Below are 16,264 nucleotides of genomic sequence, written 5' to 3'. Positions count from 1 at the left end.
CACCCCAAATCCCACCCTACTTGGGGATCCCATAGAAATCGTACCCCAACTCACACCCGACCTGGGGGTCCCACTGGAATCCCACCCCAAATCACACCCAACCTGGGGGTCCCACCAGAAGCTGGGGCACAATGGGACGCCCCCTCCCCCCCCCCCCCCCCCATGGCGGGGGTCCCGGGAGCTCTCCGAGGTGCTGAATCCACACCCTCAGCCCTCGGCTGCGCCGCCTCTGCTCCGCCATTATGGGGTCTGCCCGAATGCCAAGAGTGGGGCAGAAACTTGCAGGCTCTCCTCCCCACAACCCTTCGGATGTGCTGCAGATGTAGATCTATAGGTCACAGAGTAGTAAACATTGTGGCTGATGGGGAAATGTCACCTACCCCGCTCCTACCCCCGGGCATGACTGTACCGGGGCCGCAACGCCCGCTCTTCTCGTGGTGTGGAGAAGGGCAACAAATCACCGCAGACGGGTGGGTGTCGGGGGGGGTGTTTGGTGAAGGGCTCATCAGATTTCTCGGGTTTTGTTTGTGAGCAGTGAGTTCTCACGGGCAGGGTGAGGTGCTGCAGTTTGCAGAGTCCTCCTGGCTGTCAGAGACACTCAGAGCCCGCAGGGACGGATGGGCGCAGGGTGATTTCAGCCCTGCTGTCATTTCTGGAGGAGGAGAGACTTTCTCTGCCGCTCTTGGGTGTGGGAAATCTTCCTCTGGGGCCAAACTCTGCCCCTGACCCACAGCACCTCGGGGCACAGCCGCGTCCCTCCCAGCACGAGCTCATGTTGGTTTTCCTGCTCTGCCTTTGACAGCCACACGCCCTCCTCCTCCAGAAATGCTCACAAACACGCTGATATACACGTGGAAGTGAGGCCCACATCTCCCTCACTCCTCTCCTTGGGACGTGGGGTGGTGGCACCGGGACGGGGCTGCTCCCTTGGGATGCTCCGATGGCCCACTGGGCTCAACTCCTCCCCGGGTGCTGAGATGTGGGGGAGGATGGGGGATGGGGCACTGCAGGAGGGGGGGATCTATGGGAGCCCTTCTGTGCCTCAGTTTCCCCATGGCGATGGGGAGCAGTCGCTTCGTGCAGCAGGGATCTCAGTGGGACCAATGGCAACGCACAGCTGAGGGCAGCCCAAAGCTCTGGGCCATCCCTGGTCTGACCCCGGAGGACTTTCGTGTTGTTATCCAGATATCAGCAGGGGAGCAATAAGAAGATGGAAAAAAAACTGAGCGGTGAGTCCAGAGTGTGAAGCAGCACCCCTGGGTACGAGGGGCCGGAGCTGTGGGGCTGTGGGTCACACTTGTGGGGTTGCAGAGCTTCGGTCCTGATGCTGTGGGGCGAGGAGAGAGCTTGGATTTGTGGCCACGGCCCCCAGCACCCGCTTCTCTCCATCCGAGATAGGAGGAATGGGCCCAGGGAGCCCCTCAGAGCTCCCCCAGGGACGCACGTTGTGTAAATATCCCTCATTATTGCTAATTAATAAAAGCCTCACGCTGGAACTGATCCATGTGCTCCTCCTGGCAACAGCGCAGCACACAGAGGTGGGGATGTGGCCCCGTGCACACTTTCCCCTCTGGCTCCAGAAGCCCAACATTCCTGCACGGCTCTGCCTGCCTTTCCCAGCCCCAATCCAGCTCTGCGGGGCTGTGGCAATGCTGAGCATCCTCCCCACACGCAGCCCCACACCAGGGTCCGTGCTATGGGGGTTTCCATCAGCCCTCGGTGCGGGCGGCGCCGGTTATCCCCACATCACATCTTCCCCCCAGCAAATGGGGCGTCCCCATCCTGACCGTATCCCGGGGGGAGCAGCGAGCCTGGATGCAGAGAGTGCTTGAGGAGTGCCTAAGAGCCGCAGGTAGGGCCATTATGTAGCGCATTAATTAATTTGCAGGTTGATATAGTTATGCACTTAGATCACTGTCAGCTGATCCTGCCGATCCCTTCTTGTGCAACTGCCGGCGCTGGGGGAGCTCTGCTCTGCTCCCAGAAATACGGGCTGCAGCCGTCCTGTCCCTCTGCCCCACTGCGGGGGAGGGGGTGCCCCATTGCTCCCCTGTGTCCCTTGCCCCTAAATCTGCATTTTCGCAGCGTGGTCCCATCAGATGTGGGACGGAGAGCGGCTCCTTCCTGCCCTCCTTCATGGGATGGGACCCCTCCCTTGGCTGGGAGCATCATTAAGGTCAGAAAAGACCTCCAAGACCCCCAAGCCTGACCCCAACCCAACCCCAACGCGCCCACATTTGCTCCAGGACGGGGCGGGTGGAGGCACAGGAGCCCCAGCAGTGCCCACAGCCACCACGGGCACACTGCCACAAAGGGGTCCTCGAGTGCCACCTCCCCCCCACCCACAGCGACGTGGGGTCCTGTGGGACCGCAGCACCGCCTTCTTTCGGCTCTGCAATGGGATCTCGCTGCCCCAACGCCACTTTCTCACCCCCCCATCAGAAGAGGAAAAAGAAAAAAGCCACGGCAGTGGAAAGTCGGGCTGACAAACACAAACAAAACTTCCTCTGGATGCTAAAAATGACACATATAGACAGAAAGGGAGAGAAAAAAAAGGCGCTATCGGTGACAATAACAGAGCGCAGCTATTTCGGGGCCGGGCTGTTCCATTGCAGCGCTGGGGTTGTGGCTGCCACTTCCCCAGGGATGTGACGTATTTCCTTTCCATCGCAAACTGATTTAGAAGCAAAACTTTCTACATTTAGGTGGCGAGAGACTCAGCTTCTCTTTTCTCTCTCTTGCACCAATGGTGAGTGAATGGAAGGGGAGACGAAGGGGTGTGGCCAATGCAGAATGACTGTACGTGGCTTCCTTTTTTTTCTTTCTTTCTTTCTAATTTAGCCAAAAGTGAGCAAACAAATTGCCGTTCATATTTTCCACGCTGCAATGGCCTCGTGAACGTCCCAGTGAGAGTTTGTGGTCAGAGGCGGGCAGTGCTGCTGTCCCATGGCGTGCTGCGGTGTCACCGTGGTTCATCCTCACTCATGTCCTCATTCCTTCCACTTCCATCCATCTCCCCATCCTCATTCCTGTCCCCGCTGCAATCCATTCTTATCCCTTTCCCATTCCAACCCCATCCATGTTTCCATCTCCTTTGCATTCCATTCTCATCCCATCCTCATTCTTGTTCTCATCCCATCCTCATTCTTGTTCTCATCCCCATCCCCATCCCAACCTTGTCCCCATCCCACCTCCATCCCCACTCCATCCCCATCCCATCCCACTCTCATTCTATCCTTATCCCCATCCCATCCCCAATCCCAACCCATCCCATCTCCATCCCATCCACATACATATGCCATCCTCATCCCCATCCATCCCCAACTTCACCTCATCCCCACCCCCATCCATCTCCACCCCATCCCATCCCCATCCCCAATGACTTCCCTACCCCCAACCCACCCCACTATGGGGCCATCCCCATCCCATCCCATCCCATCCCATCCCATCCCATCCCATCCCATCCCATCCCATCCCATCCCATCCCATCCAACCCTTCCCAATCCCCATTGCCACCCCCATCCCATCCCTATCCCAATGACCCCCAACCCACCCCACTATGTGGCTGCTCCCCTCAGGGCTCCCCACACCCCACATACACAGACTCCAGACCCACCAAATTCCCACCCCATTTCCGCCTCCAAAAAGGCCCAGAAGGACGGTGACCATTTCCCATCACATTTTCTCCCCCCCAACAACAACAGTAACAGCCGTGGTGGAGCAGTGAGCTCCGCGCATCCCTCCCTGCAGTGCTGCATGGGATGCAGCACATGATTCACCCCACTGGGTAAACAGCCTCTTCCTGCTGCAGGGAAAGTCCCGGCCGCATCGGAGCCCTCTGGCTGTGAGGTGAAAGCTGCTCTCACTGCTCTCGATGCATTTGGGATGGGTTTGGGGTGAGATGCAGCACCGGGAGCACAGCTGTGCCCTCCAACCCGCGCCGTGAGTGCTTCCCAGTGCCTCAGTTTCCCCACTCAGGCTCACGCTCCCACGCTGGGTTTGCTCCAAGCTCTGTGCCATGGGGGCATGAAATCAGCGAGGGCAGTCTGCAAGGAGAAAACCCGACTCTCGGGATGAAAGCCTAATTAAAGAGCTAATTACAGGGGAGGTCCGGCTGTGCGGCCGGCAAACAGAGCTCTTCTGATTTACAGCTTTAATTTCGGTTTTGCTTTCCAAGAGAAGAGCACGGATGGAGCCACAGCAGCTCCCACACTGCATCCCAGTGCCACCGCTCGGTGACATCGGGGCTGCTCGGGGCTGGATGCAAAGGCCCGACAAACATCCATCAGTTTAATTCAGCAAACAGCAAAGCTTCGAGGTGGGGCACCTTTGGGATGCACAGAGAGCCTCACAGCGGTGTTGCGCAGAGGGATTTGGGGTTTGGGGGAGGCTGGGGGGTCTGTGCCCCTCTAATCCTCGTGGTGTTTGGTGAGGAACTGCGTCGAGGCCACGGGGGAGCCGAGCCGAAAGCGCTCCACGAAGTTCTCCAGTGACCAGGAACCTGGGGGAGGGAGCAGAAGGGTGAGCGGGGCTGCATCCTGCTGCTGTGTGCAATGCGACCACATCCTGCAAACGGCTCTGCACCGCCTGCAGGGACCATGCAGTGCTGCACCCGGCTCCGAGCGGCCCCTGGGGGGGGGAGGGCAGAGGATGGGGACCCCCCTCCGCCCCCACTGCTTCCTGCTGACCTTTGGGGCAGAGCTGCCCCCACTGCTTCCTCTGAGCCCACCCCTGGAAATCCCCAGCGTGGGCATCCAAGGGGGCACCCAAAGGAACACCCAAAGGGGCATTCAAAAGGACACCCATGGGGACACCAAAGGGACACCCAAGGGGACACCAAAGGGACACCATAGGGACACCAAAGGGACATCCAAAAAGACACCCAAAGGGGCACCAAGGGGACACCCAAAGTGACACCCAAAGGAACACCCAAAGGGGCATTCTAAAGGACACCCAAGGGGACACCCAAGGGACACCATAGGGACACCAAAGGGACACCATAGGGACACCAAAGGGACATCCAAAAAGACACCCAAAGGGACACCAAAGGGACACCCAAAGGGGCATCCAAAAGGACACCCAAGGGGACACCCAAGGGGACACCAAAGGGACATCCAAAAAGACACTCAAAGGGTCAACAAAGGGACACCAAAGGGAAACCGAAGGGACACTGAAGGGAAACCGAAGGGACACCAAAGGGACACAGCTGTGGTGTCACAGTGTGGGCACAGCCCCACTGATGATCTGAAACCCTCCCTCCCATGTGCCCCCACCTCCCGCCGTGCTCTGTGCGCCCCGTGGACGCAGATGTGGAGCTGCTGCTGCGCCCAGGATGGAGATGAGCGCTTCCAACCCCTAAAGATCTCCCTTAGAAAGGATGGAAAAAGGATGGGAACCTCGCACGTCGGGGTCTGCATCCGTCCCCCTGCTCATCCCCCTGAGCATGGGCTTGGGGTCTCTCGGGGGTCCCGGAACCGATCCTCCTGTCCCCAAATCTGTGGGTGCCTTTCATCCACGGGATGAAAGCCCCCAGAAAGCCCAAGCGGAGCGCAGTGGGGGCCCCGTGGGATGGGGCGAGAGCGAGACACGGCTGCTCCCCCCTCCCTGGGGTGCCGGCAGCCCTAATTAGTGTTTATGGATCCTCCCGAGAGGCGCGGATGAAAGCGGCCGGGATGAGGCTGCGTTATTACAGGGCTGCACGCAGCGGCCCCGCACAGCGGGGTGAGGGTTTTTCCTGACCTACTTTCCTACCTGCACTCGTGCTGTTCTCACCTCTCCCTGTGGGTCCGTCCTGAAGGAAACCCCCAGGCATACACGGATGTGTTGGGGGCTTCCCCAGGTGGCTCCCAGCCCCGCATCCCCCCCTCCAAACCCAGCAATGTGGGGGCAGCCCCAAACCGTGGGGCACCTCAACACAACACAGCCACCCACCCCTCCCGTGGGTATGGGGTGTCCACAAAGGGTACCTCTGTGCCAATGGGCCCCAATAACTCCGTGAGTCAGTGGAGCTGGGAGAGGAGGTTGTGGGGTCACCGTCTCCTCCCCCCCCCCGCCTGAACAATGAGGCGTTTCATCCACACTTTGGTCCACTTTCAAACTCGTTTCCTGCAGGATTATATCATCGCTGGAGGAGGAGGAGGAGGAGGAGGAGGAGGAGGAGGAGGAGGAGGAGTGCACACAGGGGAAACTGAGGCATGGGGAGCGGGCACGGATCTCCGGATCCACAGCCTGAGGGTAGGGGGACACATGGGGCTGTTTGCTGTCCCCCCCGTGCACCTCTGCCCTACGCCGGACCCCCACCCCGCAGCAATCGGGGCCATCATCAATCAGCCCCATCAGCGCGGCTCTGCTGAGATTAATGATGTCCCAACGGAGGTGGGCGTGCGGCCGCTGCCCGCTTTTATCCCCATTAACCAACACTCGGAGGCTTCGGCCGGGGCCACACGCTCGCCATCATCATCCTCACAGCAGCCTTCCTCGCTTCCCAGCCCCGAAGCCAAAACCGGCATCGCCCCGCTGCGCTCAGCTCCTGCTTTCCTCGCCTGCTCCCTCTCCCTTCCAGCACCGGTCCGACCCGAATTTCTGGCTGGGCGGATCGAGGTCGGCTCGTGAATCATTCCCCGATGTGAATCCGGACCCGTAAGGGGAGGAAGGCGGCACTGCCTGTCCAGCAGCGCCCCAAAACCCCAAACGGTGCCACCTTCATTAAGGTGACACCTGCGGGAGGCAGCGACCCGCGGGCGCAGTGCGACGGGCAAAAGAAGGGTCTCCATCCCCCGTGGGACGTGCGAGGGGTCTCTGTGCAAAGCGCTGCCGAAGGGAGGGGGGGAAATGGGGGAAAAGTGCCCCAGGTCAGCTCTGAGGCTGCAGTCCGGGTGGGTTTTCCTCCCCCGGCCGGGCTGGATGCTGAATTCCCCAACGGGACGCGGGGGATTTCCTAAGGTCGGGCAGCGCTGCGGACGGAGAGCTGCGAGCTCTGCCGCTCCGACGGGCTGCTCTGAGATTCTGCAGCCCACAAAACTGTTATCTCCCATCCGCTCGGAGCGCAGAGGTTGCCGCCACCCCGCGGGGCCGCAGCTGGGCGCTGCCGGGTACGGAACCGCCGCTGCACCGCTGGGCCGGGGGGGGACGGAGCCGCTGCAAAAAGCGGAGTTCGGTGGGAGCGGACTCTAAAAGGGGGAAACTGAGGCCGGGGGAGGGCGGAGCCGCTTTGGGGTCACAGCGCCGGGTCGCTGCGGGGCTCCGGCAGTAGGGAGGGGTGGGGGTGCCCGGAAGGATCTGGGGTTGGGGGGGGAGACACGACAGAATCTATTCCCAACTTCCCCCCACGCAACAGAAACCGTTTTGCTTCAGAGCATCCCTGGAAAAGCCGCTCCCAAAGGGGCGGTGCGGGGACGCTGCCGCTCCTCCGGCTCAACCCGCGACCCCCACCCCCAACCCGGCACCGAAACGCCCCTCCGCACAGCGCCAACACCTTCGGCCCGCAGTGGGTCACGGCCCCTCACCCCCGCCCCCCTTCGAGCCCCAGGGGAGAAGCACCGACGGACCCCCCCTTCCCACCCGCCCACCCCGCGCTGTTCCCCCGTCGCTCTCCGCGTCCCGGCGCTCGGAGCGCGGCTCGGGGCGGTCAGCTCGGGGCGCAGTGCCCTCTTCTGGAAGCTGCGGCCCCACCGCTCCGCCCGCGACGATGGGTCCCACCGCCCCACTGCGCGCACGTCGGGTTGGCGGGGAGGAAGGGCTGATGGAGGTGATGCTCTCTCGGGGGGGTGCGGGGGGTGGTTCTCCTTTTTCCCTGAGTGGATTCGGGCATAAAGCGACAGAGGACAGACGGACGGCACCAGGCCAGGATGGGGGCTGGGTGGGATTAGGGTTAGGGGTGATGCTGGGGTGACAGCGGGTGATGCCGGCTTTGAAGGAGGGACCGGTGCTGCAAACAGGGCGACGAGAGGGGATTCATTTGGGGATGGGAAGCGTGAAGAGGGCTTTGGGGACGGCCTGAGCATCCCAGCCCGAGAGGCCGCTGGATGGGATGGACGCAGAGCAGATCTGCCAGGATCAGACCTTCCCCTCCTCATTTCTAGGGGTGAGTGCTGTGTTGGATGAGTCGCTGCTCACCCTGCCTCATCCATCCCATAAAACCCTGCAGGCACCAACAGCCCCTCCTGGGGTGGCTCTTTTAGGACCCTCTCCCTACCCGCTGGGACAACATAAGGCTGTGACACGGCAGCCAAAAGGTTAAATCCAACCTTCAGTCATTCAGACTCAGAGCCAGTGAGCCAGGAAAGCGAACTGAGGGGCAGAACAACCCGCAGAGAGCCGTGCATGGGAGCTTTACCCTGTGAGCCCATCCCCACCTCGTGTCCCTGCTCCGGCTGGGAGTTGGCCGGCATTGTGTCAGGGCCTTTGAGCAATCCCTTTGCCACATCTCCATCTCTGATCCCTATCAGAGTGACAAAACTCCCACTGTTGGTTGGCTGGGGACGTGCGGGTGAGGTCTGAGCCCAATTCCACAGCCACTGAGCCGCCCCCCCTTATCCCCATCCGCTATTTGGTGACCCCCCCCCCCCAGCACAGGGCCATCCCACCCCATCACCCCAAGCTCATCCCGCTGCGCCAAACGAGGGCATCCCTGCGTGGGCATCCCGTGCTTCAAACTCAGGATGGACGGACGGATGCAGCACCCAAAGCGATGCCCCGGGGCACGGCTGCTCCTCACCCACAGAGATGCGCTCCTCAGGACCCAGGGCGATGTGTTCACCCTCGGGCTGCTCATACAGGAGCAGCTGGTAGCGGTGGTACCCACTGCGGGGCGGCGGTGTGGGGCGGGCATATTCTGTGGGTGCAAAGGGAGACGGGGGGTGAGCGGTGCCCCGCTGTGAGCATCACCCTCTGCCCCACTCACGCTCCCATTTGGGAGGGCTGGGGTGGACGCTCGTGGTGCTGGGGTTGTTTCCTCCCTTCGCATGCCCCCACTGCACAGCCCAGTGAGTGCCCAGATGTGGCCGCGTGCCACCAGCCGTGCCGCTGTGCTCTGCATGGGTGGCACACAGGGATACAGTGATACAGGCAGACCGGGGGCTCCCCACCCCCACTCTCCCCCTCCCCCCTCACTGTGACCCCCCCGGGGACACATCCCTCTGGGCTGTAACCTGCACGGCTGCCTCTCAGCCTGACTTGAACCCAAACTCTTTGTTCGTGCCACATCACAGAGGTGGTTGGGATTCACCCACTTTTATCTTCAGTTTTTCCTTCTGACTGTTCCCTCCCCCCCCAACGCCCTCAGAACCCCCACCCTCCCCCTTTTTTTTGCTCTTACAGGATCCACATTTACCTCTAGAATGAGAACGACACCAAAGCAGTGTCTCAGCCGACCCATGCACTGTTTCCATAGGGCACCACATCACCCCACAGCCCCCCAGCGCATCCCCCCGCCCTGGGGTTGGCACTCACCTGTCAGCACGCGCCCTCTGAGCTCCCCCGTCCTCAGCTCTGCGCCCTGAAACCACACAGAGAGGAGGTGAGATGATGCTGAGCCCACGGTGGGACGGAGCCACCCGAATTTCAACCTGATTGTATTTTATTTTGGGGGGCAGATGCTATTTTGAGCATTTTTCTTGCCAAATCCATCAGCGAGCCAACTTCTCCTGTGTAACATCCTCAATACTTGGGCAGGGGGTGATGCCCCGTGCCATGGGGATGGGGTTATGGGGACATCACTGCATTCTGGCCCTGTTGATTCCCCCCCCCCCCGACCCCCACTTCCCACCACCGCTTCCAGCTCTCATAAATCCTCCCCTGACTGCACCCGTTATTCCAGTCCTGCCCACACAAGTGCTGCTGCCAGTGCTGCTCCGTCCTGACCTGCCCTGGGAGTCATTACCCAAAAAATCCAACCTCCAACAACCAACCCCAAACCAGAGGCACCGAATAACTGCGAGCAGAAGTGCACGTGGGGAGCATGGCGGGGTTTGGGGATCAAAGCTTCGCCCTGCTGCGGGAGGGAAGGAAAATGCTGTGCTCTGAGTCATGGTGCTGAGCGGTGTGTGGCACCGCAGTTCACCCAAGTCCACGCTGGTCCCCACGTCCCAGCAGCCAGAACCAAAGGGAGCCCATCAGCGGGGAGATCTGGGGCAGCTCGTGGTGCCTGGGCTGTACGGGGGCTGGGGCAGAGGCTGCCAGGGGTCTGCAGGGGATTCCACGGCTGCTGTCCGTGCCCAGATGTGTGACACGGCGCATCCAGATGTGTGACACGACCCGTCCAGATGCGTGCACCCGCTCCATCCAGATGTGCACCAAGGCATGTGGCCCCACTCCGCCCCGATGCACACGAGCACACGTGTTCGTGCTTCATGCAGACGTGCACCAACCCACGTTCCTGCTGCAGCCAGGTGTGCAACCACTCGTGTGCACCAGCTCCATCCAGGTGTGCACCAACAGATGTTCCTGCTCCATCCAGATGTGCACCAGCACATATTTTCCCCCCCTATCCATCTGTGCACCCCCCAGCCCTCCCAGCTGTGCCGCGGATGCACCCACCCCGCTGCCCCCGCAGAGCTCTGCACACCCCAGCACCGCCTCCACCTCTCCCACCCCGTTGCCCCTTATGAAGGCAGAGGATCCCTGGGCCGGGCCGTGCTGCTCCGTGCAGCACTGAGCTGCTATTCCTGGCTTTGCCGTGGGCTCCTGGGGAGCGGCCGCGCTCCTCCCTGCTCCCCACCTGCTCACACTGTGGGTTCTGCTCACCCCGAGACGCAGCGCGTTCCCCTTCGCCCCGGGGATGGGAGAGTCAAAGGATAAAGCTCATCTTAAGAGGAGAGAACAGGAAGAGGGTGGGAGGAAGAGTGGGGACTGGCACTATGAGAGCTGCCTTTTTTTTAATAGGTGGTAAACAGCTCCTGTGAAGGGAAGGGAGCAAACTGGGGGGGGGGGAGAGGGGGGGGTGAGTTGCCCTGAGCCATAGGAGGGGATTGTGGGGTCGGTGCGAAGCGCCCTCACCTCATCCCCCCACCACGAGCCCAGCTAATGGATGCTGCTGAGCTGCTGCATTTATTAATGCCCTTTTATGAGAGCATTAAGAGTCCCTAATGACACCATTTGTGCCTTTTCCCTCTCTCTTCCCCCCGCTGAGGACGCGCGCTTCCATCCTCCATCCACGGCCGTGTCAAGCAGCGCTGCAACGCCTGATGTGCACAGACTGCCCTCAGATGCAGTGCCACAAACCTCCGTGCCCCCATTCCCTCACCCCAAAGAGTGGAGAAAATGATTTCCCCATTTCCCAACGCCATTCTGTGGCACTGCCCTGAGCCCCCCCCCGTGCCGTCTGCGTCCGGGCGGGGAGGAGAAATAAATACAAATAAATTAAGATGGCGGTGAGTCACGTTTTGTTTTCCTCTTGGTCTTATGTCTTTATCTATACGCACATATATGCTCCCTCTGCCCCCCCTCTGAACGATCCCATGGAGAGGAGGGGGAAGGGCAGGGTGGTGAGCGCAGCGGTTCGTCCGGGCGAGGACGGAACGGGATGGAAAGTGGGTGTGGGAATCGGCGCAGCAGCTGGAGGGGATCCAGGACAAACAGACGGCGGATGGGACCACGGCCATGCTGAGGAGTGAGGCCGAACTGCTGCCCTGGGGACCTCCTGCAAACAGAGGGGGGCTCAAACACAGCGGTGATTTTTGTTGCGGATCTGTTTGACCGCGGCCCTGCGTGGAAATGAGCCCATTTGGAGGTTTTCCTGGTGGAAAAAAAACACCAGCAGAATGGGATTGCTCTCACCCCAACCCCCAGTCTCATTCAGCTCTGAGATGTCCAAGGAGAGCACGGAGGAGAGCAAGGGAAACTCTCCATCCCATTACTCCTGCATGGAGAAGTCCTTTGGGGAGAGGGATGGAGCGCAGATATCCCCCAGCTCCCCAAATCCCAAAGGTTCCCAGCTCAGCTCAAGCACCAAAACCGACTGCTTTTACCCCAGCGCTGTGCCACGATGTCACTTCTCAGTGGGACCACCGCCATTTCTCAACAGAACCTCTGTCATTTCTCAGTGGGATTTCATTTTGCAATGGGACCACCATCATTTCTCAATGGGACACCACCTCTCAGTGGGACACCACCACACCTCATATGGGACCACCGTCATTTCCCAGTGGGACCACCAAAAAGATGCTGCCACATGAATACGGGTTGGCTGCCCACCCTCACCACAGAAATGAGCCGGGACTCATTGGGCCCCCCCGGAATATCCTCACGGATCCCTGGTGGCTCGAGGGGTCCCAGTGCCCACCTTGTGTCCCCAGCAGAGTCACAGGGCTGGGACATGTCTCCAGTGAGCATCTCCTCGGGTTTATGGGGTCAGCACCCGAAGGATTTGCCCCAATTGCTTTTAGGGCCATGATGTACTGACTGCAGCTCTTTTTTCTTCTAGAAAAGAAGAAAACGGGGAAAGCCACCATAAAAATATATTAAAAAATAAACATCAGGCATGGGTGCAATTCAATGAATGCTCGTCTGATACACCCTAATGCCCTGGGGAGGGACAGGCTGTGGGGTTATTAAGCAAGGAAAATAAACACAAATCACCCTGGTGCTGGGCTCTTTGCAAAATGTTTTATCTCGGAGTGGGGAGAAAGCACTGCACTGCCCCAGCTCTGCTGCTCCTTGGGGTGTGGGACGGCTGCTCTGGAGGGCTGGGGAGTGGGCAAAGTGCTGCCGGACCCCAGGAACGGAGCAGTGGGGGGAGAGCCACGATCAGAGCCCTGAGATTTCGGTGCAGGGAATGAACTCAAGTGGCCATGAAAAGGACTGGGGAGAGGATCTCAGGAGTGGAAAACTCATCGGCTCCGCGTCCGTGCGGCTTTAAGATCAGCTGGCTTTTCCAGCAGCACATTTCCGGAGGATTGTTGGAGAAACACCAAATTTTGCCTAATTCAGGCACTTAAAGGACCGGAGCCCGATTTCGTGCGGAACCCACACCGACACCCTGCCCTGGGGTGGGACGGGGGGAGAACGCAGCCGTGGGGACACGGCAGCCATGGGGACACGGCAGGTTTGGGGACACGGGGATGTTTGCTCGGGTGTGTGCACAGCACCAGCACGTTCCTGGGAGTGGGGCACAGCATGGAGCTCAGCTGCAGGCACGTGTACCACAATGCCACCCGCGTGCCGTGCTCCATCCCCACGGCAGATCCGGGCTCCTGGGGCCACGCAGAACCCCATTCTGCTGCAGATCTTTAGGGTGATGACCTCAACGTTGCTCTTTTTGAGGTGCAGGGATGCTGCACCCCATCCCAACCCTGGGGCCGGTGGGGAATGCGGCCCCGTGTGCCCCAAAACTTCTCCTACACATTTTCCTTCTGTCTGATCCCCATCCCAGCACCTTCCCTGGCACGGGGGCGGATCAAAGCCCGCGCGTGCCAACACTACTACTGCTCTGGGCCAACTTGGCTATTTTGGAAACCCTAATCTGATGGGAGCAATGGGGAATCTGATGGAAGCAATGGGGAATGTGATGGGAGAAACGGAGAATATGATGGGAGAAATGGGATGGGAGAAATGGGGATTCAAATGGGAGCAATGGGGACTTGTATGGGAGCAGTGGGGATTCAGATGGGAGAAATTGAGAATCTGATGGGAGAAATGGGATGGGAGCAATGGGGAATTGGATGGAATCAGCGGGGAGCCAGATGGGAATAATGGGGAATTGAACAGAAGCAAGGAGGGATCTGATGGGAGCAATGGGGAGTTGGATGGGAGCAGTGGGAAACTGGACAGAATCACCGGGGATTGCATGGGAGCAGTGGGGAATGTGATGGGGGCAATGGGGAAGTGGAGAGGAGCGGTGGGAAATCAGATGGAATCTTTGGGGAACTGGAGGGGAGCAGTGGGGAACTGAACAGAATCAATGGGGAATCAGACGAGAGTAATGAGGGAAGAGCACGGGGGTGGGGTTTTGCTTTTTCTTTCTGTTATTCTTTCTATTATTTCATCTTTTTCTTGCTGGCCAAAAGCTCTCCCCTGCACATCTGGGGATGAGGAGCTGCCCGGCCCCCGCAGTGCATCCGGGTGCCGCGGGCTCAGCCTTGCGGCCGCTTCCTGACAACAACTCTTGGCAGCTGGCGGAGGGAGAGTCCGGCCCGGCCCTGGGGATGCAGCGAATTTGGACAGGAAACGTCTCAAATTGGAGCACTTCCCTCTGCTCGTTATTTTGTATTTTGCAAGGAGGGGGGGCTCCTTGCAGGAGGAGAGGGTTGGGGCGTCGCTTGGTGAGTTTTTGCGTTGGTTTGGGCGCTCAGAAAAGGCCACTCGCGCATTTTGCTCCAACTGCTTGATGCCGAGCATCCTCTGCTCCCCAGGGCCGTGGGGCTCTGCAGTGCCGGGGCCGCCCCATCCCGAGGATGAGGGGTTAACAGCACTGCGGTTACAGCTGCAGGGAGGCTGCCAAGCCGCCGTGCCACAGACTTCCCTTTTGTCCATAAAAGTCCACCGGATCCCGGATCCCACGGGGCGCACGGGGCGCGGAAGGAGGGGGCCCGGCCGCCCCACCTGGGGCGCATGCGATGTTTGTGCAACGCCCTGCGCTCCTCCCCCATCCAAAAAAAAAAAAAAAAACACCCGAAAAACACCCATAGGTGGGGCTGGGGGACGCGGGGTGATGCCTTGAGGCGGAGGGTTGGATGGGCCTTCAGAAGGGATGGAGGGAGGGGCGGCGCTGGGGGTGACCCCGACCCCATAATCCTTATGTGGGGGGTGTGCAGCCCAACTCAGGTCCTTGCTGCTGGCTCCGAGCTCGCAGCTGTATCAGTTACAGCAGAGACGAGATGTCATCACACCGAGGCTTGCATCAGAAGCATCTTGCAATGCAAAAAGCCGAATTTTTACAGTAGAGGTGCGCACACACACACGGAGCGAGCGAGCCTGGGTAATTAACTTAATAGGTTTCTTACAGAATGCCCCGTGAGTGATGCTCAACATATTCAAGTGTTGACAAGACGGCGCTGAACCCGACGCCTACACCATGGGCAAGCCAGGCAGCGAGCGCAGACACACCTTCATTGTCTGAAACTTGTAGTAAAACTCGGAGCACGTTGTGAAACGCGGCTGCACAGATGGGTGCCCGTAACCCTTCCAATGCCAGAATCTTCCTTTCGGGAAGATTTGGCGTGATAACTAAAGGAAAATCCTGGTGTCTCAACGGGTTCTGCCCAGGGAACCTCTTCTCTATAAAAGGTGTTTTTGGTTGAGCTTTGTGTGGTGTAAGGAAAAAGAAATGTGGGGATGTGGCGCTTGGGGTCGTGGTTTGGTGGGCACAGTGGGGTGGGTCAACGGTTGACCTGATGGTCTTAGATGTCACTTCCAGCTTTAACAGTTGTGTGATCCTAAGGGCACGGTGGTGAGGGGTTGGGGTCGAACTCCATAATCTTGGAGGTCTTCTCCAATTCTGATTCTATGGACACGGTGGGGGCGGGTCAGTGGTCGGCTTGATGACCTTGGTGGTCTTTTATAACCTCGGTGACTCAATGATTCCATGGAAATGGTGGTGATGGGTCAATGGTTGACGGTCTCGGAGGCTTTCCCCAACCTCAGTGGTTCTACGATTCTACAGAAAGCAGTTGACAGCGATGCAGCGCCGTGATCTGAGCTCTTGCAGCCACCCCAAAATTAAAAAAGAAAAAAAAAAAAGAAAAAAAAAGAAAGGGAAAACAATCCATGGAAGAGAGATCTGTGGGGAAACCAGTTTGGATGGCGATATGTTGTAAGAGGCAGCAGAGATCCATCTCCCGGAGACTTGGGATGGGATCTTGAGTCAGGGAAGTTGCCCAAGAAAGGGTGGTCTTTCCCTACAGGTTTCACCGGCTTGGGCAAGCGTTGTGCCAGCGGCGGGGACCCGCGTTGTACAATGCGTGGAGCAATCACCACCACTGTCATCACTGTGCTGATGAGCCCTGAAACCCGTCGGCGTCCCCTCTGTCGTGGGGTTGTCTCAGTTCTGCAGCCACCGGGCTGCACGGTGCCCAGTGCGCGGGGCCCCGGCACGCAGGAATTAGGGATTTAGCTGGGAGTTAGCTGGGTATTGTTGAGGAATTAAAGGTTTACCTGCACGTTGCAGATGGAGGCTTAGAGGTTTTACAACCGCTGTAGATTTACAGCTTGCAGAAATTTCGACACAGGTTGGTTTGCCCCCGGCAGGGAGGATTTTGGCTGTGGTCACCCTGATGAAACGCGTGCAGGTGGGAACGGTGGCGAGGACTGAGTCCCACTCGTGCCATCG

At 59.3% G+C, this 16,264-nt stretch overlaps 1 protein-coding gene and 1 long non-coding RNA gene across 3 annotated transcripts in view; one reads left to right on the top strand and one right to left on the bottom strand.

Moving 5' to 3' along the window:
• Positions 1–4,138: 4,138 nt before the first annotated feature.
• The window catches only part of PEBP4 (phosphatidylethanolamine binding protein 4), a 55,058-nt gene continuing 42,932 nt past the window's right edge, over positions 4,139–16,264 (bottom strand). For both annotated transcript variants that reach the window (XM_031556733.2, XM_085242712.1), the window contains 3 exons: positions 9,451–9,496; positions 8,717–8,833; positions 4,139–4,501 (listed from right to left, as the gene is read on the bottom strand). In XM_031556733.2, the coding sequence (XP_031412593.2) occupies positions 4,410–4,501; positions 8,717–8,833; positions 9,451–9,496 (255 nt within the window). In that variant the 3' untranslated portion in view covers positions 4,139–4,409. The remainder of the gene's footprint in view (positions 4,502–8,716; positions 8,834–9,450; positions 9,497–16,264) is intronic.
• Positions 7,586–12,553, top strand: LOC146542822 (uncharacterized). Its single transcript, XR_014887943.1, has 3 exons — positions 7,586–7,747; positions 9,392–9,517; positions 10,219–12,553. It is a non-coding gene; the product is annotated as an uncharacterized LOC146542822 (long non-coding RNA).

Source organism: Meleagris gallopavo, chromosome 24, assembly GCF_905368555.1.
Source record: "Meleagris gallopavo chromosome 24, MGAL_WU_HG_1.1, whole genome shotgun sequence".
Lineage (NCBI taxonomy): Eukaryota > Metazoa > Chordata > Aves > Galliformes > Phasianidae > Meleagris > Meleagris gallopavo.
This window is presented reverse-complemented; position numbering and strand designations above follow the sequence as displayed.